The sequence below is a fragment of the Lagenorhynchus albirostris genome, chromosome 11 (assembly GCF_949774975.1).
Source record: "Lagenorhynchus albirostris chromosome 11, mLagAlb1.1, whole genome shotgun sequence".
NCBI classification, from domain to species: Eukaryota; Metazoa; Chordata; class Mammalia; order Artiodactyla; family Delphinidae; genus Lagenorhynchus; species Lagenorhynchus albirostris.
The window spans coordinates 93045276-93070705 of NC_083105.1; the positions used below are offsets into that span (position 1 = coordinate 93045276).

At 40.8% G+C, this 25430-nt stretch overlaps 1 protein-coding gene across 1 annotated transcript in view; it reads left to right on the forward strand.

The window, feature by feature from the left end:
* The window catches only part of PLBD1 (phospholipase B domain containing 1), a 68953-nt gene extending 43871 nt beyond the window's left edge, over positions 1 to 25082 (forward strand). Inside the window, exons 7-11 of the mRNA XM_060166838.1 lie at positions 17003 to 17203; positions 17311 to 17451; positions 21821 to 22006; positions 22686 to 22792; positions 24815 to 25082. Of these exons, the coding sequence (XP_060022821.1) occupies positions 17003 to 17203; positions 17311 to 17451; positions 21821 to 22006; positions 22686 to 22792; positions 24815 to 24982 (803 nt within the window). The 3' untranslated portion in view covers positions 24983 to 25082. The remainder of the gene's footprint in view (positions 1 to 17002; positions 17204 to 17310; positions 17452 to 21820; positions 22007 to 22685; positions 22793 to 24814) is intronic.
* Positions 25083 to 25430: the final 348 nt, after the last annotated feature.

Sequence of the window (25430 nt, forward strand, 5' to 3'; positions counted from 1 at the left end):
TCATTGACTAAGCCATCTAGACATAGAATTTTATCTGTTGGAAAGTTTTTAACTATGAGTTCAATTTCTTTCATTAATATAGGTCTATTCAGGTTTTCTAATTCTTCCTTGAGTCAGTTTTGAAAATTTGTGTCTTTCAAGGAATTTGCCCATTGACTCTAATTTATCATGTTTATTGATATAAAGTTATTTATAATATTTTTATTTACTTTTTAATGTTGGTAGGATCTGTAGCTAAGTACCTTTAATCATTCATGATATTATGTCTTTTTTCTTTATCTGTCTAGCTAGAGGTGTATAAATTTTATTGATATTTTCCAATAACCAGATTTTCTTTTCATTTGTTTCCTATTGTCTATTTTTCTTCCTCATTGATTTTCATTCTTATCTTTATGATTTTCTTTTTCTCTGCTTACTTTGTGTTTAATCAGTGTAGTTTAATAGAGAGCCAAAGGTTTTGGCAGGGACTAGCTGAGATTTTAGAGCTAACTCTCTCTGTGGTTTTCTTGTTTCTAAGGTTTTCTCTAAATTTCCACTTGTTCTTCCAGCTCTGGATTTTGCCCTTTGATAGCTGGAGCAGTCTGAGCTGTATATGAGCTCGGAGCAGAGCACATCCTTGCATAGTTAGTGGTCAGCCAGGAAACTAGGCAGAACTTATGTTCAGATTTTGGATCTCTGCTCTTCTATACTTCTCTCTTGCTTTCAAAATTTCCCCCTTTGGGACTTTCCTGGGGGGCCAGTGCTTAAGACTCCCTGCTTCCACTGCAGGGGGCATGGGTTCGATCCCTGGTCCGGGAACTAAGATCCCGTATGCTGCGTGATGCAGCCAAAAAAAAAAAAAAAAAATTCCCCCTTAATTTCTCAGATATCTGCAGCACTGAACTTTGAATACCATCTCAAGTCACTATGGCTGCAGTTCCCCACCACCAGAGCTGGCAGTGGGGGATTAAGGAATGCACTCAAGCAATGAAGCCACATACTCATATTCTTTTTTTAAAAAATTTTTATTTGTTTGTTTTGCCGCACTGTGCAGCATGCGGGATCTTAGTTCCCCCACCAGGATTGAACCTGTGGCCCCTGCAGTGGAGGCGTGGAGTCTCCGCCACTGGACAACCAAGGAAGTCCCCGTACTCATATTCTTAACTAATAGGATCAGTGCTCAGTTTTTCCCTGCCTTTGGTCATTTTCTAGTACCTTCAACTAGTTATTTTACATAATTTTATACAGTGTTTATCCTTTTTACTTGTGGGAGAAATCATCAAATTTCTTTGTGCTGCCATTGGAGTACTCACCCTGGGTATGAGCATTTTTATTGCCTTTTAATGCGTTTTACCCAAATGTTTTCCATATTAACAAAAGTATCACAAGAGCTCCTGGTCGAAGCCTTCGCTAATTTTCAGGCTGAGTCAGCTACCCCTCCTTTCAGCTTCCTCGGTGCCTCGTGCACAGTTTCTTCAGAGCCCACGTTCTGTATTCATGTCTGCATCCTCAGGGCCAGCAGAGCCTTGCACGTTGTAATCACTGAACAAGTATTTATGCAAGGAAGGAGAAAAGGAAGGAAGGAGGAAAAGATAATGGGAAGAAAAAAGAAAGGAAACAGGCAGACAGGTTACAGATAACCCCTTCTGATGTGGACAGGTGGAAACTGGAGAAAGACAGACGGGAAATGCAGTGAGAGGTGGAGGAGGGGCTGCCTGAGAGAGCATCATCTATCAACATATCACAAGCTCATTGTTTTCTCTTCATCCTGCCCTCCCTTTTATACCCTTGATTTGAAAAGAAGAGTCCGAGATGTTCATGAATTGGTATCAAGGCATCTCAGATGCAAACCTGTATGTTCAGCACAGGGATTGGACCTTGAAGCCAATCCTTTGCAGCCACCCTGACTATGAATGACATGAATAGGACCCAACTAGTTTTATGGGAATTGGGCAGCACCCAAGATTTAAGTAAGTTACCTTAAAATCGTTTGTGCTTAACTTGTTATTGAAATGAAAAGAAGTAATGTTTGTTTAGCTTCTATTTATGTGCCTGGCATTATAACTGACACTCTGTGTATGCATAATACACATTTGGTGTGTATCATGTCACTTAATTTTCATAAAAACCTAACAAGGAGGGTATTGTATCAGCATTTTTCAAATAAAGAAACAGGTTCAGGGAAGTTAAATACCCAGCTCAGGAGTTGGGCACTGGGGTTCAAACACGACGTATCTGACTATAAAATACCCAGTGTTCGTTTTCAGAAATGGTTCTGTTTGTATCTAAGTTAAATGGCTAACACTAAAAGAGCCATGAACTCAAAGGACCTCCTGGGATGCCAGGTGGGTGGAGCTTTTGTGTGGGAACAAAGTGTTTTAATTGAGGATTACAGTAAATAATGATGATCCCTAGGAGGCTGAGGCTTCGTGCTTAATTATGTGTAAGTGGAGCTCTCTGGAACACACGTACTGTGTTTCACCAAGCATGCATGTGTTCCTACTTTGCATCACATCTGGGCATCCCATCACCTCCCACACACATGTACATACCCCTTAAAATTTCCTCTGGAGCTTGCTAAAAATGCAGATTCTAAAGTGCCATCCATAAGAATTCTTATTTAGTTGATCGGGGCTGGTGCATTTGTAACAAGCACCCTAGGTGATTCTAACATATTGGGTCCAAGCCCATCCTTTCAGACTCCGGCAGTCTTTCTGGTCTGGGTAGCCATGACTTTGCTCAGCCTTCTCCTGTTTGAAGTTCAAATACTTGAAAGTAGGTGCACAGGGAGATAAAAGAATAGTCTCAAAGCCCCAAGAAAATGTAGTCAAGTCTCCTTCATAATCCATAATGTTATTACTTTCATGTGTTATTAAATTGCCTCTGTAGTTGTAAACATTTTTAATGTAATTGTATAATTACTTTTATTAATTTCATGTTACCTCTTTTATCTTAGATCCTTTGATCATAAGGCTGAAATATATACAAACAATCTGTGATTTAACACATGCCAAGATTCATATCTTCTGCCTTTAAAAAGTAGAACCAAAGGAGGAGAAGAAATAAAAGTAGAACTAGGGCACCCATTCCAAAGGACCATAGATAGATTTTGTAGCACTTCATTTCTGCTTTCCTAAGTATCAGTACCTTCCTTTTGTTTTGTATTCCTCTTTGGCACCATCCCAGGATACTGATGACTTCTGCCAGGCCACAGCTGTCTTGAACATCTTTCCCCACCTAGCTAAGGAAGCTTCCTGCCTTCTATCTTTCCAGAAATCCCACCTTATTTTCCACACTTTTCTTGACTGACTGGTCATAAGGTGATTTTCCCCAACTCCACCCTGTCTAAACATGCAACCCCCCATGATTCACTCTCTTCCCAATTGCTTTGAATGCATTTGCTCTATTGTGTAGAAGTGTTGTCACTGTTTGCCATGACTACCTATCTGTTTCCCTCACATCTGTCAGGCGTATGTTGTAGTGGAAAAGGCATGTGTTGAGGTTCAGTCCTAAATTTATTCCTGACAATGCTGTTTATTAGCTTTAAATAGCTAAATATTTTTTAAATTAGCTCATCTAAGTACTCTTTTTGTGAAGATCAAATGATAGTATCCATCCTTCTAAAGCAGGGTTTCTGGTGTGTCGTAGGTACACAGTGAACGTTAGTGACCACCATCTCTTTCTTCCTTGGATTTAACAGTTATTTACTGAGCACCTACTATGTGTCAAATCCTCTTCTGGCGCTAGAGTGAACAAGACAGAAAAAGTTCCTGCCCTGGTGGAACTTACATGCTATGGGATAGATGGAAAAGGAAACAGTAAACAAGCAAATAATATAACCTAAAATAAATAATTTATTATTGAAGAAAAACAATTTTATGTGGATAATAACAGAATATTGGTTAAATGTAAGCTACCTCTTCATAATTACTTTCTATAGTCTTTAAGAGATTATTATTATTATCTTAGAATTAGAATTATACTAATTCTTTTATTTGGACCACTGCAGGATATTCAAAGTCCCAAGTATGGCTTCATGTGCTTGAATATCTAATAGTATGAATCCTTCATTGATCACCTGCCTATTGCAGGATTAAGCAGAAATCTGCTAAAAAAAAAATACATACTTGATAGAAGAATAATTACTGGAAAGTGAAGGGGAAATTGATTGGTTCCAGTTAGGACCTTGGCAGGAAGAGAAGTAAATGAATGCCATTCTGGAAGGTAGGAAGACTGAGTCCATTGCAGAGTAGACAGAATAAACGGCTGGAGGATTTCATGTCCTGGGATAAGAAGGAGAGCACAGGCTGCCTTTTCTTAGGCAGGAAGCGGAAGACTTTCCAGCTGTAGACAGTAACCTTACATAGGAGTTCTGGTGGAGACTCAGAGGGGAGCAGAGGTGGGCAGAGAGGGCAGTCTGGGCATATGCCTTTTGAAGAAGCTCCTGAGGGAATTCTGATACAGTCTCTGGGCTGAGACCCATTGCACAGTGCTTGAGATACAGTAAGTGTTTAATAAAAATTTATTGACTGTCAGACTGGCTTAGAGAAATCAGACAGCCCAGCATAGGTGGGTGCTTTTCACAGGTCTGAGAAGTGATACAGTTCCTCTTCAGCTGTGGGAAAAAGCTGAGCAGAAAGGCTGAGTATGGCGCCAAGATGTTACTTTGTTTTTTCTCTTTTTTTTTTTTTTTTTTTTTGCGGTACGCGGGCCTTTCACTGTTGTGGCCTCTCCCGTTGCGGAGCACAGACTCCGGACGCGCAGGCTCAGCGGCCATGGCTCACGGGCCCAGCCGCTCCGCGGCATGTGGGATCTTCCCAGACTGGGGCACGAACCCGTGTCCCCTGCATCGGCAGGCGGACTGTCAACCACTGCGCCACCAGGGAAGCCCCTGTTTTTTCTCTTTTTAAAAAAAAAAAAGAAAGAAAAGAGTTCCCAAAGTGTCACATCCATCTGTGTTAAAATCAAATGGCAGGGCTTCCCTGGTGCCGCAGTGGTTAAGAATCTGCCTGCCAATGCAGGAGACATGGGTTCGAGCCCTGGTCCGGGAAGATCTCACATGCCACGGAGCGACTAAGCCCATGCGCCACAACTACTGAGCCTGTGCTCTAGAGCCTGCGAGCCACAGCTATGGAGCCTGCGTGCCACAACTACTGAGCCTGCGCACCTAGAGCCCGTGCTCCGCAACAAGAGAAGCCGCCGCAGTGAGAAGACCGCGCACCGCAACGAAGAGTAGCTCCCGCTCTCTGCAACTGGAGAAAGCCCGCGGCAGCAGTGAGGACCCAGCGCAGCCAGAAATAAATAAATAATTTTTTTAAAAAAAGAGAGAAAAGAATCAAAATAAAATTAAAAATTTTTAAAAATCAAATGGCAGTAAGACATTTCAAAACAAAATACGTTGTATAATTGGATTACTATTATTATATTAGCTACTGCTGAACCTCCAAATTTTGTGCTGGAAACGTGATTATTATTGCTTTTGAGTCCACACGTCAGCTAAATGGTTCTTTCTGGTGTCTCCGCTGGGCACATCGTGCGTCTGAGGTTGGCTGGGGTTGGGTGTGCAGCTCTGCTGACCTTGGATGAACTCTGTAGCACTTTGGGGGACTGGCCAGCTAGAGGCTGGCCCTCCTGCACGTGGTCTCCCATCCCAGAGACTAAATTAGACTGGGCTGGTTTACACTGCTGTAACAGGGTTACAAGAGGTGAGAAGAAGTGTGCAAGGTCTCCTGAAGCCTAGACTCAGAACTGGCGCATTTTGTTAGCTGAAGCGAGTTCCGGATCCAGCTCAGATCTAAGAGATGGGGAAACAGACAATGCCTCTTTCTGGGAGATGTTGCAAAGTCCCGTTGCTGAGTATGGATAGAAGGAGGGGTGAGGAAATGCAGCACAGCTATTTTTACAATCATGATCCACACTCCTGACCCTGAGTTGTATGTCATTTATGTCCTTTGTCAACACTGAATCTACTCTTTTGGAAGGAAGGAATGTGTGTGGTCTTCAGAGGTTTGGAGCAGCTAATGCATGTGATATGCAAATGAGCACATTTTAAGTTTTTTATTTTATTTTTTAATGGTTTATAACATGATATGAGTTTTTTGTGTACCTACATGTTATGTTTCGACTTCTCTATATACTACAGCATGCTCATTCCCAAAGGTCTAGCTTCCATTCATCACCATGCAGTTGACCCCCTGTATCCATTTTGCCATCCCCCTGCCACCCTTCCCCTCTGGTAACTGCTGCTCTGTTCACTGTATCTATGTGTTTGTTTTTGTTTGGTTTGTTCATTTATTTTTGTATTCCACATATGAGTGAAATCATATGATATTTGTCTTTCTCCGTCTGACTTACTTCACTTAGCATAATACATTCTAGGTCCATCCATGCTGTCACAAATGGCAAGATTTCATCTTTTTATGGCTTAGTAGTATTCCATGATACACACACACACACCACATCTTCTTTATCCATTCATGTGTCTATGGGCACTTAAGTTGTTTCCATATGTTAGCTTTTTTTTTTGCTGGTACGCGGGCCTCTCACTGTTGCGGCCTCTCCTGTTGCGGAGCACAGGCTCCGGACGCGCAGGCCCAGCAGCCATGGCTCATGGGCCCAGCTGCTCCGCAGCATGTGGGATCCTCCCGGACCGGGGCACGAACCCACGTCCCCTGCATCAGCAGGCGGACTCTCAACCACTGCGCCACCAAGGAAGCCCCATATGTTAGCTATTTGTAAAGAATGCTGCAGTGAGCATAGGGCCGCATATATCTTTTTCCAATTAGTGTTTTCATATTCTTTCAATAAATACCCAGAAGTGGAATAGCTGGGTCATATGTTAGTTCTATTCTTAATTTTTTGAGGAACGTCCATATTGTTTTCCTGCACGTCCCCTGCATCAGCAGGCAGACTCTCAACCACTGCACCACCAAGGAAGCCCCATATGTTAGCTATTTGTAAAGAATGCTGCAGTGAGCATAGGGCCGCATATATCTTTTTCCAATTAGTGTTTTCATATTCTTTCAATAAATACCCAGAAGTGGAATAGCTGGGTCATATGTTAGTTCTATTCTTAATTTTTTGAGGAACTTCCATATTGTTTTCCACTGTGGCTGCACCACTTTACCTTCCCACCAACGTATGAGGGTTCCCTTTTCTCCACGTTCTCTCCATCACTCTGGAAGGAGAGAACCATTCTGACAGGCATGAGGTGATACCTCATTGTGATTTTGACAGGCATGAGGTGATATCTGGCAGGCATGAGGTGATATCGCATTGTGATTTTGATTTGCATTTCCCTAATAAGAGTGATGTTGAACTTCTTTGTATGTGCCTGTTGGCCATCTGTATGTCTTTAGAAAAATGTCTTTTTTAGCTTCTCTGCCCATTTTTAAATTGGGTTGTTTGTTTTCCTGTTGTTAAGTTGTATGAGTTCTTTATATATTTTGGACATTAACCTGTCATTTGATATATGATTTGCAAATATCTTCCCTCATTTGGTAGGTTGTCTTTTCAATTTGTTAACGGTTTCTTTTGCTGTGAAGAACCTTTTTAGTTTGATGAGGTCCAATGTGTTTATTTTTGCTTTTGTTCCTCTTTCCTGAGGAGACATATTCAGAAAGATATTGCTAAAACCAATATCAAAGAGCATCTTGCCTATGTTTTCTTCTAGGAGTTTTATGGTTTCAGATCTTACATTCAAGTCCTTAATCCATTGTGAGTTGATTTTTGTGTATAATGTAAGATAGTGGTCTAGTTTCATTCTTTTGCATGTGGCTGTCCAGTTTTCCCAACACCATTTGTTAAACAGACTATACTTTCTCCATTGTATGTTGTTTGTTCCTTTGTCATAAATTGATTGTCCATGTATATGTGAGTTTATTTCTGGGCTCTCAATTCTCTTCCATTGATCTCTGTGTTTTTCTGCCAATATCATGCGAAATCAAGGAGTGTGACACCCCCAGTTTTGTTCTTTTTTTCTCAGGATTGTTTTGGCTATCTGGGGTCTTTTGTAGTTCCATATAAATTTTAGGATTTTTGTTCCATTTCTGTGAAAAATGTCATTGGAATTTTGATAAGGAGTGTACTGAATCCATAGATTGCTTTAAGTAATATGGACATTTTAATAATGTTAATTCTTTCAGTCAGTGAGCACAGAATATCTTTCCATTTGTGTCATCTTCAACTTCTTTCAACAATGTCTTATAGTTTTCAGTGTACACGTCTTTCATCTCCATGCTTGAATTTATTCTTAGGGATTTTATTCTTTTTGATGCAATTATAAATGGAATTGATTTCTTAATTTCTCTTTCTGCACAACAGATTTTTGTATACTGATTTAGTACCCTGAAACTTGACTGTATTCATTTATTATTTCTAATCGTTTTTAGGTGATGTCTTTAGGGTTTTCTATACATAGTATCATGTCATCTGCAAACAGTGACAGTTTTACTTCTTCCTTTCCATTTTGGATGCCTTTTATTTCTTTTTCTTGCTTAATTGATCTGGCTAGGGCTTGCAATATTATGTTGAATAAGAGTGGCAAGAGTGGATGCAGAAAAAGCTTTTGACAAAATTCAACATCCATATGATAAAAACCCTCCAGAAAGTGGGCATAGAGGGAACATACCTCAACATAATAAGGGCCATATATGACAAACCCACAGCTAACATCATATTCAATGGTGAAAAGCTGAAATCATGTCCTCTAAGATCAGGAACAAGACAAGGATGCCCACTCTTACCACTTTTAGTCAACATAATATTGGAAGTCCTAGCCACAGGAATCAGACAAGAAAAATAAAAGGAATCCAAATTGGAAAGGAAGAAGTAAAATTGTCACTGTTTGCAGATGGCATGATATTATACACAGAAAATTATAAAGATGCTACTAAAAAACTACTAGAGCTCAACAGTGAATTTGATAAAGTTGCAGGATGCAAAATTCATATACAGAAATCTGTTGTATTTCTATACACTAACAACAAACTGTCAGAAAGAGAAATTAAGGGAACAGTTCCATGTACAGTAGCATCAAAAAGAATAAAATACCTAGGAATAAACCTATCTAAGGAGATAAAAAGACCTGTACTCAGAAAACTATGACACTGATGAAAGAAATTGAAGACCACACAAACACATAGAAAGATATACCATGTTCATGGATTGGAAGAATTAATATTGAAATGACCATACTACCCAAGGCAATCTACAGATTCAATGTAATCCCTATCAAAATACCAAAGGTATTTTTCACAGAACCAGAACAAATAATTCAAAAATTTGTATGGAAACACACAAGACCCTGAATAGCCAAAATAATCTTGAGAAAGAAGAACAGGGCTGGAGGAATCATGCACCCTGACTTCGGACTATACTACAAAGCTACAGTTATCAAAACAGTATGGTATCGGCACACAAAAAAAACAGATACATTAATCAGTGATACAGAATAGAGAGTCCAGAAATAAACCCACACACTGATGGTCAGTTAATCCACAACAAAGGAAGCAAGAATATACAATGGAGAAAAGACAGTCTCTTTAATAAGTGGTGCTGGAAAAACTTGACAGCTACATGCAAAAGAATGGAATTAGAACATTCTCTAACACCATATAGAAAAATAAACTCAAAATGGATTAAAGACCTAAATGTAACACTGGAAACCATAAAAGTACTAGAAAAAAACATAGGCAGGACACTCTTTGACATAAACTGTAGCAATATTTTTTGGATCTGTCTCCTCAGGGAAGGGAAACAAAAGCAAAAATAAACAAATGGAACCGAATTAAACTTTTGCACAGCAAAGGAAACCACTGACAAAACAAAAAGAGAACCTACTGAATGGGAGAAAATATTTGCAAATGATATGACTGATAAGGAGTTAATATCCAAAATATATAAACAGCTCATATAACTCAACATTAAAAAAAAACCCAACTTGATTAAAAATGGGCAGAAGACTTGAATAGATGCTTTTCCAACAAGACATACAGATGGCCAACAGGCAGATGAAAAGATGCTCAAAATCATCAATCATCAGAGAAATGCAATTAAAACCACAATGAGATATTACCTCACACCTGTCAGAATGGCATCATCAAAAAGAACACAAATGACAAATGTTGGTGAGGATGTGGAGAAAGGGAACCCTTGTACATTGTTGGTGGGAATGTAATTGGTGCAGCCACTGTGGAAAACAGTATGGAGGTTTCTTAAAAACTTAGAAATAGAACTACTATATGACCCAACAATTCCATTCCTGGGTATATATCAAAAAAAACAAAAACACTAACTTGAAAATATACATGCACTCCAATGTTCATAGCAGCATTATTTACAATTGTCAAGATATGGAAGCAACCTAAGTGTCCATAAACAGATAAATGGATAAAGAAGATGTGGGATATATATATATATATATATATATATATATATATATACACACACACACACACACACACACACGCACACATATATGATGGAATGTTACTCAGCCATAAAAAAGAAATATTGCCATTTACAGTATTACTAGAATCTTCCCTCTTGATACTGCTTTTGCTTCATCCCATAGATTTTGGTAAGCCATATTTCCATTTTCATTTGTGTCTGATTTTTAAAAATTTCTCCTTTGATATCTTTGTTGACCCAATAATTGTTCAGCAGCATGTTGCCTAGTTGCCACATATTTGTGATATTTCTGGCTTTCTTCTTGTAGTTGATTTCTAGTTTCACACCGTTTTGATTGGAAAAGATGCTTGATATGATTTTAATCTTCCTAAATTTATTGAGACTTGTTTTGTATCCCAACATATGGTCTATCCCTGAGAATGTTCCATGTGCACTTGAGAATAATGTGTATTCGGCTGCATTTGGATAGAATGTTTTATATATGTCTATCAAATCAATCTGGTCTAAGGTTCATTTAAGGCTGCTGTTTCCTTGTTGACTTTCTGTCTAGATGATCTATTCACTGATGTAAGTTGGGTATTAAAATCACCTACTGTTATTTTGTTGTCTCCCTTTAGGTATGTTAATAATTGCTTTATATATTTTGGTGCTCCTATGTTAGGTCAGTATATATTAATAACTGTTATGTCTTCTGGACGAATTGTCTGCTTTACCATTACTTAATGTCCATCTTTGTCTCTTGCTACCATTTTTGCCTTGAAGTCTGTTTTTTCCCATGTGAGAATGGCTACACCCACTTTCTTTTGGCTGTCATTTGCTTGGAGTATCAACTTCCATTCCTTCACTTTGAGCCTGTGTTTCTCTTTAAAGCTGAGATATGTCTCCTGGAGGCAGCATATAGTGGGGTCTTATTTTCTAATCCATCCAGTTATTCTGTGTCTTTTGATTGGTAAAGTCAATCCATTCACATTTAAGGTGATCGTTGATAGATGAGGACTTAGAACTGCTATTTTATCTTTTATTTTCTGGTCGCTCTGTATCTCCATTGTTCCTTTTTTTTTTTTTAACATCTTTATTGGAGTATAATTGCTTTACAATGGTGTGATAGTTTCTGCTGTATAACAAAGTGAATCAGCTATACATATACATACATCCCCATATCTCCTCCCTCTTGCGTCTCCCTCCCACCCTCCCTATCCCACCCCTCTAGGTGGTCACAAAGCCCTGAGCTGATCTCCCTGTGCTATGCGGCTGCTTCCCTCCATTGTTCCTTTTTCCTTGTGTTTCTGTCTGCCATTTTAGTATGGTGGTTTTCTATGATGTTTTTCCCTATTTCCCCTTGTTTTTATGTTTCCTCTCTCTGCTCTAGATTTGTGTTTTGTGGTTACCATGAGATTTGTATGAAACCTATCATGGATAAAATTGTTCTTTTTCTGCTGATAGTATCTTATCTTCATTTGCCTACATGGGTTTCTTCCTTTTCCTCTCCCCTTTTTACTTTTTTGTCGTCTTAAATTATTCCTTTTTGTGTTGTTTGTTACTAAATTAAAGTAGCTAGAGTTATTTTTACTGCTTTTTTCCCTTTAATCTTTATGCTGTAATTAAGTTTTTAACAACCTATTCTGATATAGAATAAGTTGCAATTTTTTTATTCTGTCTGTCCAGTTACCATTTTACTCAAAGTTTTGTGTACAGTACTTTTCCCTTTTCATTTCAGGTAGAAGAGCTTCTTTCAACGTTTCTTTTAAGGCACATCTAATGTTGATGAGCTCAGTCAGCTTTTGTTCGTCTGGGAACGTCTTTATTTCTCCTTCATATCTGAAGGATAACTTTGCTAAATAGAGTATTCTTGGGTGATGGTTTTTATCTTTCAGTATTTCGAGTATGTCCTTCCACTCTCTCCTGGCCTGCAGAGTTTCTGCTGAGAAGTCTGCTGATAGACTGATGGGGATTCCTTTGTAGGTTACCATCCTTTTTTCCCTGGCTGCCTTTAGAATATTCTTTCTTTGTCATTGACTTTTGACAGTTTTAATATACCGTGTCTTGAAGAAGGTCTTTTTGTATTGAGGTAATTAGAAGTTCTCTTGGCTTTGTGGACTTTCCATCCAGTTCCCTCCCCAGGTTCGGGAAGTCCTCAGCTATTATTTCTTTAAATAAACCCTCTGCACTCTTCACTCTCCCTTTTCCTCCTGGGATACCCATTACCCTAATGATGCCCTTCCTAAAAGAGTCAGATGGTTCTGTAGGATTTCTTTACTTTTTAGATCTTAGTTCACTCTCCTCTTCTCCCTGTATCATTTCTAGATTTCAATCTTTAAGCTCACTAATTCTCTCTTCCATGTGGTCTGCTCTATTTCCAGTGCTTTCTAATGCATCCTTCATCTCATTTATTGAGTTCTTCAGCTCCAGAATTCCTATTTGGTGCTTTTTTTGAATTTCAGTCTCTTTGGTAAAGTATTCCTTCTGTTCATTCATTTCATTCCTGAGGTCATTGAACTGCCTTTCAAAGTTTTCTTGTAGCTGGTTGAGTATCTTCATGACAGCTATTTTGAATTCTCTATCAGATCACAACATTCCGTGACTTTAAATTTGGTTTCTGGAGGACTGTCATTTTCTTTTTGTGGTACTGTGTTACCGTGGTTCTTCATGGGGCTTGATGAATGCTCCTCTGCCAGTGCATTTGAAGTGGTGAACATGTTTCTTCTTTAGGTAAAGCTTTTTTTTTTTTTCTCACTTGATTGTAGCTATTCACTAGGTTAGTAATTAGATGCCTTTCTTTTGTTTCCCAGTAGGTGGCGCTATAGCACAAGTTTTTGGTTTCTCTTACCCGCGCTGGTTATTTTTGAGAGCTGGCACTTTCCACCCTCCACTGTCCGTGTCAGAGGTGTCGCCTGGTGCCCTCCTTGTCACTATTTCTGTCTCCGGGGTTGTCGGTTCCTTGCTGCTGCCGGTGTTGCTGACAGTGCCACCTGGGGCACGGAGATGGCCAGCACTGCCTTCACCGTCCCTCTGGTTCCACCTACTTTATGTGTTCCAGTCCACCCACCCTTAGATGACAGAGATGTGGAACTCTCCAGCATGCTGCTGTGTTGGGCCGAGGAACCTTTGTTGAGTCATGGAAGTTTTACTGGTTTTACTGGTCGTAGATTGAAGGGGAGAGACAAAGGGAGTGTCTCACACCCCCCATGATGTTGATGTCACTCTTCCAAATGGGCACATTTTAAATACATTTGATAGGATCGTAAGGGTAAACTTTTCTGTGTTTTACTAAGCAGTAGGTCTAAATGGAATCAGAGGAAAGTGGTCCTTGTTCATGTTTACAATTCAAGCGGTTACATATTTTTTAAGTCCTGAAAGATGCTTTATTAACGGTAAGGGTTCTCTTATTTCTTGATTAAATTTAGCAAGAAGCTTACTATGAAATGTTACTTGCTGGCTGGCTTTCATACTGAAGTGTTTCACTTTACCCTGATCTAAAATAGTGTGCCTTCCAAAGCTACTAGTGACAGATAAGAGCAGGAATACAACTTTACACAGTCAAGGAACATTTGTTTCTCTTATAATGCACTGTTCTAGGACTTTGTCTCTGGGCCTTTTCCATTTTTTAATCTTAAACTCTGGGCCTCTCCAGGGCCTTTTCCATTTTTTAATCTTAAACTCTGAACTATAGAGTTAAACTCCTTGACTAAAGTTTTCTGTAAGACAATTTATCTTCTTTGTTTCAGAACTCTGGGTGGCCTACATTTCTTTTGTCTTCAACAAACAGTCTTGCTCTTGAATGAAGGACTGCTCCTTTCATGTTAGTATTAGTCACTCACACATATGAAAGAACGCCTGCCCTCTTGTGTCCATAGAGACTGCTACAATAAGGAGTGAATTAGCAAGTTTATCATGCCAGAAATACAGAGTTCTCTCCTGTGGAGATTTGTTACCAGAGTTTGCTCAAGGCTGCCAAGTATGGCTGTACAGTTCAAACACTGCAGAACAGCCTCAGCCCAAGAGCTGAATGAACAGTCATTGAGGGACTTCCCTGGTGGCGCAGTGGTTAAGAATCCGCCTGCCAATGCAGGGAACACGGGTTCGAGCCCTAGTCCGGGAAGATCCCACATGCCACGGAGCAACTAAGCCCGTGCACCGCAACTACTGAGCCCGCACTCTAGAGCCCACGAGCCACAGATACTGAAGCCCTGGCACCTAGAGCCCTTGCTCCCCAACAAGAGAAGCCACCACAGTGAGAAGCCTGGGCACCACAAAGAAGAGTAGCCCCTGCTCACCGCAATTAGAGAAAGCCCGCGTGCAGCAGTGAAACCCAACGCAGTCTAAATAAATAAATAAAATTTTAAAAAAAGTCATTGAAATTCATCTCATACTTTGCTTGTCAATCACGCCTCCTATGTCTAGACTGTGTCTTCTCAGAGGGGTTGCCCATTAAAATTTCATTCAAGGCTGCCATCCCCTCATAAAGCTTTGCACCACCTGAAGTGTGCCTCCTTCTGTCATTTATGCAAATCTCTGTATTGGCTAATGACAGCCTCGTGGAGGCTCATTGTGAGTTAGTTGTACACTGCTCTCATCATGTAACTTTGCTACTCAGAAATTTCCAGGAATTAAAATTCAGAATTGGAGGTGAATGACATCACATAGTCCCAGGTTATCAGAGGAAGGGAATAAGGAACAGAGAGGCAAGAGAAGTGCTAAATTTGTTGGTGGCGATGCAGGGAACTAAAAGGCCGGCCTTCTGACTCCCAGCATATACGCTCTGAAGTCTTAGGCGATCCCGTTATTTTAGCCCACCCCACCTATCCCTGTCAGATCTAGAGTAAATGCACAATAGTTTGTTTGTTGAGTGAATGAATGAATGACTGTCTTTGCCCGGCTTCCCAGAACACGCACTCTCCTGTGCTACATCTACTGCTGTGCACCTTCACTCATAGTATTGTTCCCACCTGTGATGCTCACTGCTCTCTACCTGGTCAGCACTTACACCAGCTTCAAGACTCAGATCCACTTCCTCCATGAAGCTCTCCTCTTCCAGCCTTCATTAAGCCAGAAGAGGGAGCGCCATGGAGGCTGAGCATAGGTGTTCAGACTTAGCAGAAGAGCCCTGGACTGGATCAAGGACCTGCATTCCAGGCCCAGGTCTGCCAGGAGCTGGCTCTGTGATCCTGGATAGATCCCATCACCTCTCCTCTCGGAGCGCCATTGGTGTTGCTCAGCGCAGGACATGCATAGTTCTAGTGAGGTGACATTAGGGACTTCCTGAAAATGTATTTTCTTGCATGTTAATAGAAATGTATTTGCTTAAATGTACTGGTTTTGGGGGGAAAAAGCCCCCAAAACATTAGACCCATGGTTCCTTGGATATTATTTTATGTGATAAGGCTAAGTATTTTAAGTTTAAAAAGAGAGCTCATGTAAGGAAAAATATTAAGTAAAGCATAATACAAGTAGTAATCAGACATGGCAAAAATAATAAAGTAGTATAAAAATGGTGGGAGTTTGCGAAGCCCTGGCGGAGCTCACCACCCTGGTTCCTTTTAACTCTCCCTGGGCTCTTCTCTGACCTTAATGTAGCACCGCCAGTTTGTCCATCACTGTTAGTTACTGACGACAATATAGCCTCTTTCGTTGTTACAGCTGTGTCTGATATTCCTTGATCTCTACCACACTCATCACAAAATAAATCACACAATAGGCCTTTAAAAAAGACTTGTGGGCTTCCCTGGTGGCACAGTGGTTAAGAATCCGCCTGCCAGTGCAGGGGACACAGGTTCAAGCCCTGGTCTGGGAAGATCCCACATGCCGCGGAGCAACTAAGCCCGTGCACCACAACTACTGAGCCTGCGCTCTAGAGCCTGCGAGCCACAACTACTGAGCCCGCATGCCATAACTACTGAAGCCCACGTGCCTAGAGCCTGTGCTCCGCAACAAGAGAAGTCACGGCAATGAGAAGCCCGCGCACCGCAACAAGAGTAGCCCCCGCTCGGCGCAACTAGAGAAAGCCCGCGCACGGCAACGAAGACCCAACACAGCCAAAAATAAAAACAAATAAAATAAATTTATTTAAAAAGAAGACTTGTGGCTCTGCTGATTTTCCAACATTTGTAAAACACATTGACCCAGAGTGTCAAAACCATGTTCACTTTTATAAATGTAGATACTTTTTCTACTTAAAAAAATTAAGTAGACTCATTACATAAAATGTGGAAAATACAGAAAAGGAGAAAGAAAGAAGGCATCCGTATTCTTACTGTCCAACAATGAATCCTGCTAATATCTGCCCCTAATTAAAAGTTTTCCTGGAAAATCCTAGCAAGTGAGGATCTACTCTGTTCGTCATTTTGGAAACTTGGAATAGTCCCGAGTTAATGTATTCTTGTCATCCCAAATCATAAAATCAAAACTTTTCAATGGCAGATCCAGGGATGGAGGTCCACTGGCACCTTTAGAAACGGCAGTTGAGTAACTGCCACAGAGGGGAACCAAAGCTGGGAGAGGATAATAATAACAGCCACTGCAAAATGCACTGTGTACACGAAGCTCTGTGCTAACACTGATGGCTCAGTATTTTGCATATGTGTTACGCTGATTTGTATATTCGTGTTTCCTTTAGGGTTTTTGGAGTCTCTGGACGACTTTTACCTTCTCAGCAGTGGTTTGGTATTGCTGCAGACCACAAACAGCGTGTATAATAAAACCCTACTGCAGCACGTGGTACCCAAGTCTCTCCTGGCCTGGCAAAGAGTCCGGGTGGCCAATATGATGGCAAACGGAGGCAAGCAGTGGGCAGAGGTCTTTTCAAAATACAACTCTGGTAAGTGGCCCTGCAGAGTAACTTTTAGGCATGTACGTACGTTTAGATCTGGAGTTAACCAGTAAAGCCATACCCATGCCCTGTCTTCATGTCTCCCGATATTTCAGGCACGTATAACAATCAGTACATGGTCCTGGACCTGAAGAAGGTAAATCTGAACTACAGCCTTGGTAAAGGCACTCTGTACATCGTGGAGCAAATTCCTGCCTATGTAGAATATTCTGAACAAACTGATGTTCTGCGGACAGGTATTTTCTTCATGCTAGAAGTCTGGAAGTCTGGTGTGTGTGTGTGTGTGTGTGCGTGCGTGCGTGCGTGCGTGCGTGTGTGTGTGTGTGTGATGGGTAATATGTGCTGTGTGAATGTATGATGCGGGGAGTATATGGTGGGGAAGGAAGGAGGGGAATGCCGTTGCTAGTCACACAGGGAAGAGAATGACCAGGTTCAGCACAACATGTAAAACCTGCCCCTCAAACTCTTACGTGACAGCATGATCTACCTTTATGCGTAGACTGGGACAGAGCCAGGCATTCACAATCTTATAACTACTTATGGTTCCAGTATTACCTTCTCTGCTGGGTTCCCAAGTAAAATTTTAGTTCAGCAACTATTTATGGGAGTGCTACTCCGGCCCAGGGACTGGAAAAGCGTGGATGTAGAATCCCCAACACACAGTCTGATAGGGAAGCAAGGCACCTAAAGAAGCTATTAGAGCCCAGAAAGCAAACAGCAGTGATGCGCTCTGGTGTAGCAAACCTGGTGGTGACGCCGTCAGTGGGAGGGATGAGAGAAGGCGGTTCTGGAGGGCAGGGTCACAGCCCAGACGCTGGAAGTACTGGTTTTGGAGTCACATTGCCTTGATTGGACTATCTGTTCCTCAAAATCTTATCCACTCTGTCCAAGCCTCACTTTCTTCATCTGTAAATCCTGACAGTAATGGTACAGGTCCCTAGTCACTTATTTGTAATTACAAAATCTCAAAACTCTGAAAGTTCTTTGTTCCTTTGTCTTTTGTCCTAGCTCACTTGGGGTAGCCAAGTATGACCTGATCTGAACTCACTCGGCAGCAAAAACTAACTTGAACTATTTATGGCCTCTATTTATTCCCTCTCCTCTGGAGAGAATTTATACGTCAGGCTACAGAGTTATCAATGTCTTTGATTATGAGGGGCTCCCCACAGAGACTGCAACATCATCTGTAATTTACACACCATTGCTGTTCTACAATCTGGAAAACCCTGAGTTCTGAAACACATCTGGCCCCCAAGAGTTTTGTGATGTGGGAGTGTAGACCTCTGCAATTTCACAGGGTTGTCATGATAATGAACTGAGATAATTTTTGTGGATTCTTGAGCACATTGCCGACACTTGGCAAGTCCTAACATCTTGCATTGAACATAGTGCTCAGCACACATAAGAAGTCCTCACTGAATATTTGTTAAATAAATGAAAGAGAAGATGATGTCTGCGTGGAGGTTTACAGGCTAGAAAGGAGCTCAGCCATTTGACAAGGGGACAAGGTCAAACAAATAGAGGCATGAAGACCATGGTGTGAAGGAGAAACTATTAGCCCAAGATAGCTAGAGAGAAGGCTGTGACACGGAAGATAGGTAGTCAGAGGAAAATACAGCCTTTGGATCCTGATGAGCAGTCAGTTTAGCCTTTATACAAAGTCCAGAGATAAACCCATGAACCTATGGTCACCTAATCTACGGCAAAGGAGGCAAGAATATAAAATGGAGAAAAGACACTCTCTTCAATAAGTGGTGCTGGGAAAGCTGGACAGCTATTTGTAAAAGAATGAAATTAGAACACTCCCTAACACCACACACAAAAATAAATTCAAAATGGATTAAAGACCTAAATGTAAGACTGGACACTATAAAACTCTTAGAGGAAAACATAGGCAGGGAAAACATAGGCAGAACACTCTTTGACATAAATCACAGCAAGATCCTTTTTGACCCACCTACTAGAGTAATGGAAATTAAAACAAAAATAAACAAATGGGACCTAATTAAACTTAAAAGGTTTTGCACAGCAAAGGAAACCATAAGCAAAACAAAAAATCAACCCTCAGAATGGGAGAAAATATTTGCAAACAAAGCAACCGACAAGGGATTAATTTCCAAAATATACAAACAGCTCATGCAGCTCAATATCAAAAAAAAAATAACCCAATCAAAAAATGGGCAGAAGACCTAAATAGATATTTCTCCAAAGAAGACATACAGATGGCCAAAAAAAGCACATGAAAAGATGCTGAACATCACTAATTATTAGAGAAATGCAAATCAAAACTACAATTAGGTATCACCTCACACCAGTCAGAATGTCCAACATCAAAAAATCTACAAACAATAAATGCTGTAGAGGGTGTGGAGAAAAGGGAACCCTCTTGCACTGTTGGTGGGAATGTAAATTGGTACAGCCACTATGGGGAACAGTATGGAGGTTCCTTAAAAAACTAAAAATTAGCCTTTATCCTTTAGAAAACTGGAGTCTTTGAAAAGGGAGAACGCACAGGTCAGAGAGAAGACAGGAGGAGAATTAGGAAACTGTTGCAATAGATCAGCGGAGAGATGAACCAAGATACGGTATGGATCCTGGGGGTCAGGGCCGGTCCTTCATTTCCCAGGTCCTCGAATCCATTTTGTAACGACACCCAGAGGGAACCGCCTCACTCCAGGGTGGCTCCTGCCAGCTAAATGCATAGAATGTGCATAAAACAGAATTAATTAAGGTGGCAACTTCAAGAAGATCAGATGCTACCAAGTAGCGGACCTACCTCCTCTTCTTGTTGGAAAATCCACCTGAGAAGTCAGATGGTTAGGTGGCTACTTGGTTGGCGTGGCAGTTCAAAACCGAGAACCTAGCTGTCTGACTTGGTTCTCAGAGCCTGATAATCACAGGAAGCCGCTGATTATATGCTGGTAGATTCAGGTTCTTTGCAATCCCATCCCTAGATCCCATGAAGAAATCTACCCTGGGACTAAAACAAGTTGATGCTGATCTGTCTGTAGTTTTGTTTTGTTTTCCCCGAGAGGCAAGAAGAACACAGAGTTAAACTCATTGAGTGTCTACTATATACTTGACATACCTTTTACTTATATTCCTTTGTTTGACCTTCATAACGTATTTCCAGATAAGTAGTTTCGTTACCGTCTTACTGTAAGGGAAGAAAGGCTCAGAAAGAAACATCTGATTTTCCTAAATAATTAAGCGATATCATATAGCCATTAAAAAAAAAAAAAAAAAGTCCCGCAAACCTCCTAGTATTTGGAAGCAGCTGTGATATGCCGATAGAAGCCCTGGGTGATTTTAGTCAGAAGGAAGGTATTCGACCTCTCTGAACCTCTGTTTCTTCCTTTAGAAGGAGGGATGCAATATTTATACATCAGCAGGTATTGTGTTGTTATATAAGATACTCTATTTTAAATCTTTTTTTAGTCATGAAGCTTTATGTGAAGTATAAAGTGGCCATTTTTATTATTCATTTGAGCTATTCACATAGAGAATTCACATAGAGAACTATAATTATAAAAGTTAATATTCATCTAGTGCTTACCAAGTACCAGACCCTGTTGTAAGCTACTCCATCTGTTTGAACTCATTTAACACTCACAATGATCCTTATAAGGTAAGTACTATCATTGTTCACATTTTATAGACTGAGGCACAGAGAGGTTAAAAAATTCGTGTAAGGTCACATACCTAATAATGGCAGGACCAGGCTTAAGGTCCAGGCAGTCTAACTCCCAAGTTGTATAACCTAGGTACACTGCAATAATAAATGTGACTTTTAGCCTGCACTTTCAATGTTGTCTTTATCTCACTTCTTCCTGATGCTGGCTCTGTGCCCCAGAATCAGCAAGGTTGAATGTCTTGTCATTTGTTTTCTCTTAATAAGTTCACCCCCGAGTAGGGGATCCTATAAAACAGTAAGAAGGGAAAAAGGCAGACAAGGGCTAAGAGAATATAGGAGTGGGAATTAATCCCCGAATGCTGAAGGTTGACTGTCCTGTAGGCAATACCCTAGGCCACTGTAATCTGAGCTGTTCCCGAAATGTTGATTTTACTAAAGTTGTGTCACACGTTTGACGCCTAGTGTCGTCGGCACACTGTGAAGCTCTGAATGGAGCTGAGCCTTTATGAATGTTGAACGTCAGAGGAGTTAAATGCCTACTGGAACCATACAGACCATCTCCATTCCCCTCACATTATGAACTCTTCCTTTCCCTCCTCCTGCTAAAAAAAAGGGGTTGGGGGAATGAGGTTAACTGCCTAAGGTCTAGTTATTCAACCCTGAGCCTAGGATTCAGATAATCTTCTGCTTAATAGATTGCTTTAAGAATTTGGGGTGAAAACCCAAAGAACCCTGATGCTTTTCTTCCCCTCATGGAATAATCTAGAGGTCTGCCGAGTCTGTAAATGTCAAAGGATCTGTTTGATTGCCAGGGTTCACAGTCATTATTTTCTATGTAGTATCATTTTGTAATTACACAGCTGTGCCAATTTTCAAAAGAAAGTACCACGAATAACATTTCTTTGGTTCCCTCTCTCTTCTGTCTTCCTCCCTGTCCATCCCACCCTTCCCTCCCTTCCACTCCAAATTAGGCTACTGGCCCTCCTACAACATTCCTTTCCATGAAAAAATCTACAACTGGAGCGGCTATCCAATGTTGGTTAAGAAGCTGGGTTTGGACTACTCTTACGATCTGGCTTCACGAGCCAAAATCTTCCGGCGTGACCAAGGGAAAGTGACTGATATGGAATCCATGAAATATATCATGCGCTACAACAGTACGTAGCACATTTCTCAAGAATCATTCTTCAAAACTCCTTTTCTTCCCCATGGATAAAGAATCCATGTCATTTTATCATCTCTGTACTAGAAGGAATTATAAGAAGTTATTGAATTATTTAGTATTCAATTGATACTATGCATATTATATACACAACAAATAGAATTTTGTCCTCTTTTATAAAAATGATAGGGAAGAAGATTCTACATTTTTTTTTTAACTGAAAAAGTTATATGTAAAACACAGAAGAAAAAACCCATGTAGGGTACTTTTTTTACCCTACCGTCCCAAACACAGATTTCCTTCCAAGGAGAAAAGCAGCTACTAAAACAGCAATTATTCATAAACACTTTATTTTTGATGAACAGTATCGAGTCAGATTTGTATTTATTTTGTTAAAAAAAAATGTAGTACATTTGTCCTCTGTTACCTTTCTTCCATCCATTCTTCACTGTGCGAGGTTCTTGAGACCAGGCTGAGCCTGGAGCAGGGGACTTGGCGGTTGCCTCTTCCCAGTACAAGTCGGAGGTGACTTCTGTATATGGGAGCAGGCTGGGCCGAGGAGGTCTCTGGGGTATACGCTCTGATCATCTAGGCTTTGACAGGTCCAGTTTACTGTGGATAAGTGGATCTCAGAATGGTCAGTGCTCACTCTTTTCCCCATCACTGTTTCCTAGATTACAAGAACGATACTTACAGTAACGGTGATCCCTGCAATACCATCTGCTGCCGTGAGGACCTGAACTCACTTAATCCAAGTCCTGGAGGTTGCTATGACACCAAGGTAACACGCTATTGGTTGTTTTGGTTTTTTTTTTTAACTTTTTGTTTTATACTGGAATACAGCCAATTAACAGTGTTGCAGTAGTTTCAGGCGCACAGCAAAGTGACTCAGCCATACGTAACATGTATCCATTCTCCCCCAAACTCCCCTCCCATCCAGTCATTACTGGTTTTTGAATTTAATTTCTACCAGTACCTAGGCCTTTTCAAAGGCAGAGCTGCAGAGGTTTTTGTGGCATAAAACACAATAATGTCTCTAAACACAAACTCAATTCAGGAATCAGCTTTTTCAGAGATTCTGGTGGTAGGTCCTCTTGCCTAACTTCCAGTTCCTGCTCGGCCACTCAGCCGTAAACCACATAATCTTTTATGCTTGTTTCCTCATCTGAAAAATGGAAGTAAGAGTACTTCCCTCAAGGGTTGTTGTAAGAATCAACACTTAATAGCTATAAAATGCTCACAACAGTACTTAGTGGGTTGTTCGTAAATGTACACGATCATGATGATGATGACGGTGATATTGTGGAGGTTTTAAGGTTTACCAGGCCAGCCCAAAGTCCAAAGAACATACTGAGAGCAGTGTGATTTCACGTTACACAGGAATTGAATGTAGCCGAAGGAACAAGTATTGGACCAGATGCTCAAGCAATAAAGACTTTTCACTATGCTAGAATTGTTAAGTGCCGTAATGTGTCTCACAATATAGGTAATAAAAAGTTTGCAGTGGGGCTGAAGCCCACTCATATAGGCTTGTGAGAACCAGTTGTTAAAATAGTTGACACCAAGTTGATAGCTTGAAGTGGTGGAATATTTACATCGTGGAAATCAGCAAACACTACAAATTGGGGTCTTTTTCCCTCAGAGAGCTAGTTAGTTAAAAGTTTACCAGGATTTGGGATGTCCAAGGTTGTGAGTTAGCCATTTAGTTGGTGGAAGGAATCATTCTACCACATCCTTTTGCACTTTTGGCTTGGGCATATGTCTTTTCATTTGCATCTCCAGTCCTAAATTCTAGAAGAAATCTGTTACAAGTGGAGTTAACTGTTCTATCTGAAGCTCTGATAACTGTTAAGAATGCCAACCCCCCCATACCTTATTTTTTCTATCAGCTTAATGTCTAAACAGAAGATGCCTTAGAAGAGTTTGAGCCAAGCTTTAGCCTTAATGACTCTCAAAATGTTGTGTAAGAAAAATTTAGCGGATGTAGCGAGCCTGGCACACATGAAGCCCCAGTGAATGCTTTTGCATTTATTTCTTTTTAATGCCATTTGCAAACATTCAGTAAAGTGTGTGAAAAGTGTTATATCCATTCCAGAACACACAAAGAGAATGACTTGAACTGGGGAGAACCCAAGCCAAGCTTCCATCTGCCAAGTTTTACTTTCTTCAGGAGACAAGAGCCTGCCAATTTTTCATCAGAAAAGTCTCTGTTGAAGCATATACTTTAAAAATATCATTTCTCTTGAGCCATTTTGAATATGAGGAAAACCAGAAGTTATGAGACGTTTCCTGCTTTCCCCTCTAGGCTTAAGATCTGCTGCTGCCCAATGTTCAAGTGTTTTTAAGAACCACGGACCTCACTTTTCATCGAGTTCCTTCTACTTTAATACTCGTTAGTGCCCTGATTCATAACAACTTTTACTGAGGAATTAATCTATTCTAGGCACTGCTTCAAGTATTTGCTCTCATTAATCCTTACGACAACTCTTCTATGAAGCAGAGTTTTTTACAAATGAGAAAACGGAGTCAAAATAAGTTTTGGAGCTAGAATTCCAAACATGAGTAACCTGATTCCAGATCTCACACTTTTGGCGGTTTGTTTAACACGCTTCTACTAGTCAGTGCACATTTGAATGCCAGATGGATGCAGAAGAACGTTATTGTGGAAGCCTGTAAGATTTCACTTTAAGGGGAGCTAATATTGTGACTTTGGACGAGGAGCAGGAACGACAAGTACAGCAGGGATGTAGTCTAGCTTTTGCCCAGCGGTTTCCTAAAATGTCCCCCTCTCCTCTCTTTGCAGGTGGCAGATATCCACCTGGCGTCCGCGTACACAGCCTATGCCATTAGTGGGCCCACAGTACAAGGTGGCCTCCCTGTTTTTCACTGGAGCCGTTTCAACAAAACTCTCCATGAGGGCATGCCAGAGGCCTACAACTTTGATTTTATTACCATGAAACCAATTCTGTAACTTGACATGAAATGGAGGGAGGTGAGATACAAAGGGCACTATTTTAACTACGTTTTCCCATTCAAACTTAGTCTTAAAATATAGTCAATCCAGTCTATCACTTGCATTTTTCACTGCCAATTTTGTCATGTTTAAAACAAGCATTTACTACAGGGTAGAGCACCGTAGAAGAAAACATTACATACGATGAACGACAATACCGTTTTAGCGCACACGCTTATACACAAGAAAGTATGGTAGAAGCTGCTCCCTCGCTCACCAAAATCCATTCTCTGCTTTTAAGCCTGGCCCCGCAAACCACACCTCCCAGGCTGCCCTGGGCAGCTGTGCCACGTGGCGGAGTTCTCGCGAGTGGACTCTTTCCAGGCCTGGCCCCTAACAGCCTGTACTGCTCATGCTGTTTCCCCTTCTCCCGGCTGGATGTGCTTGATGACAGAGCTCTAGGGGG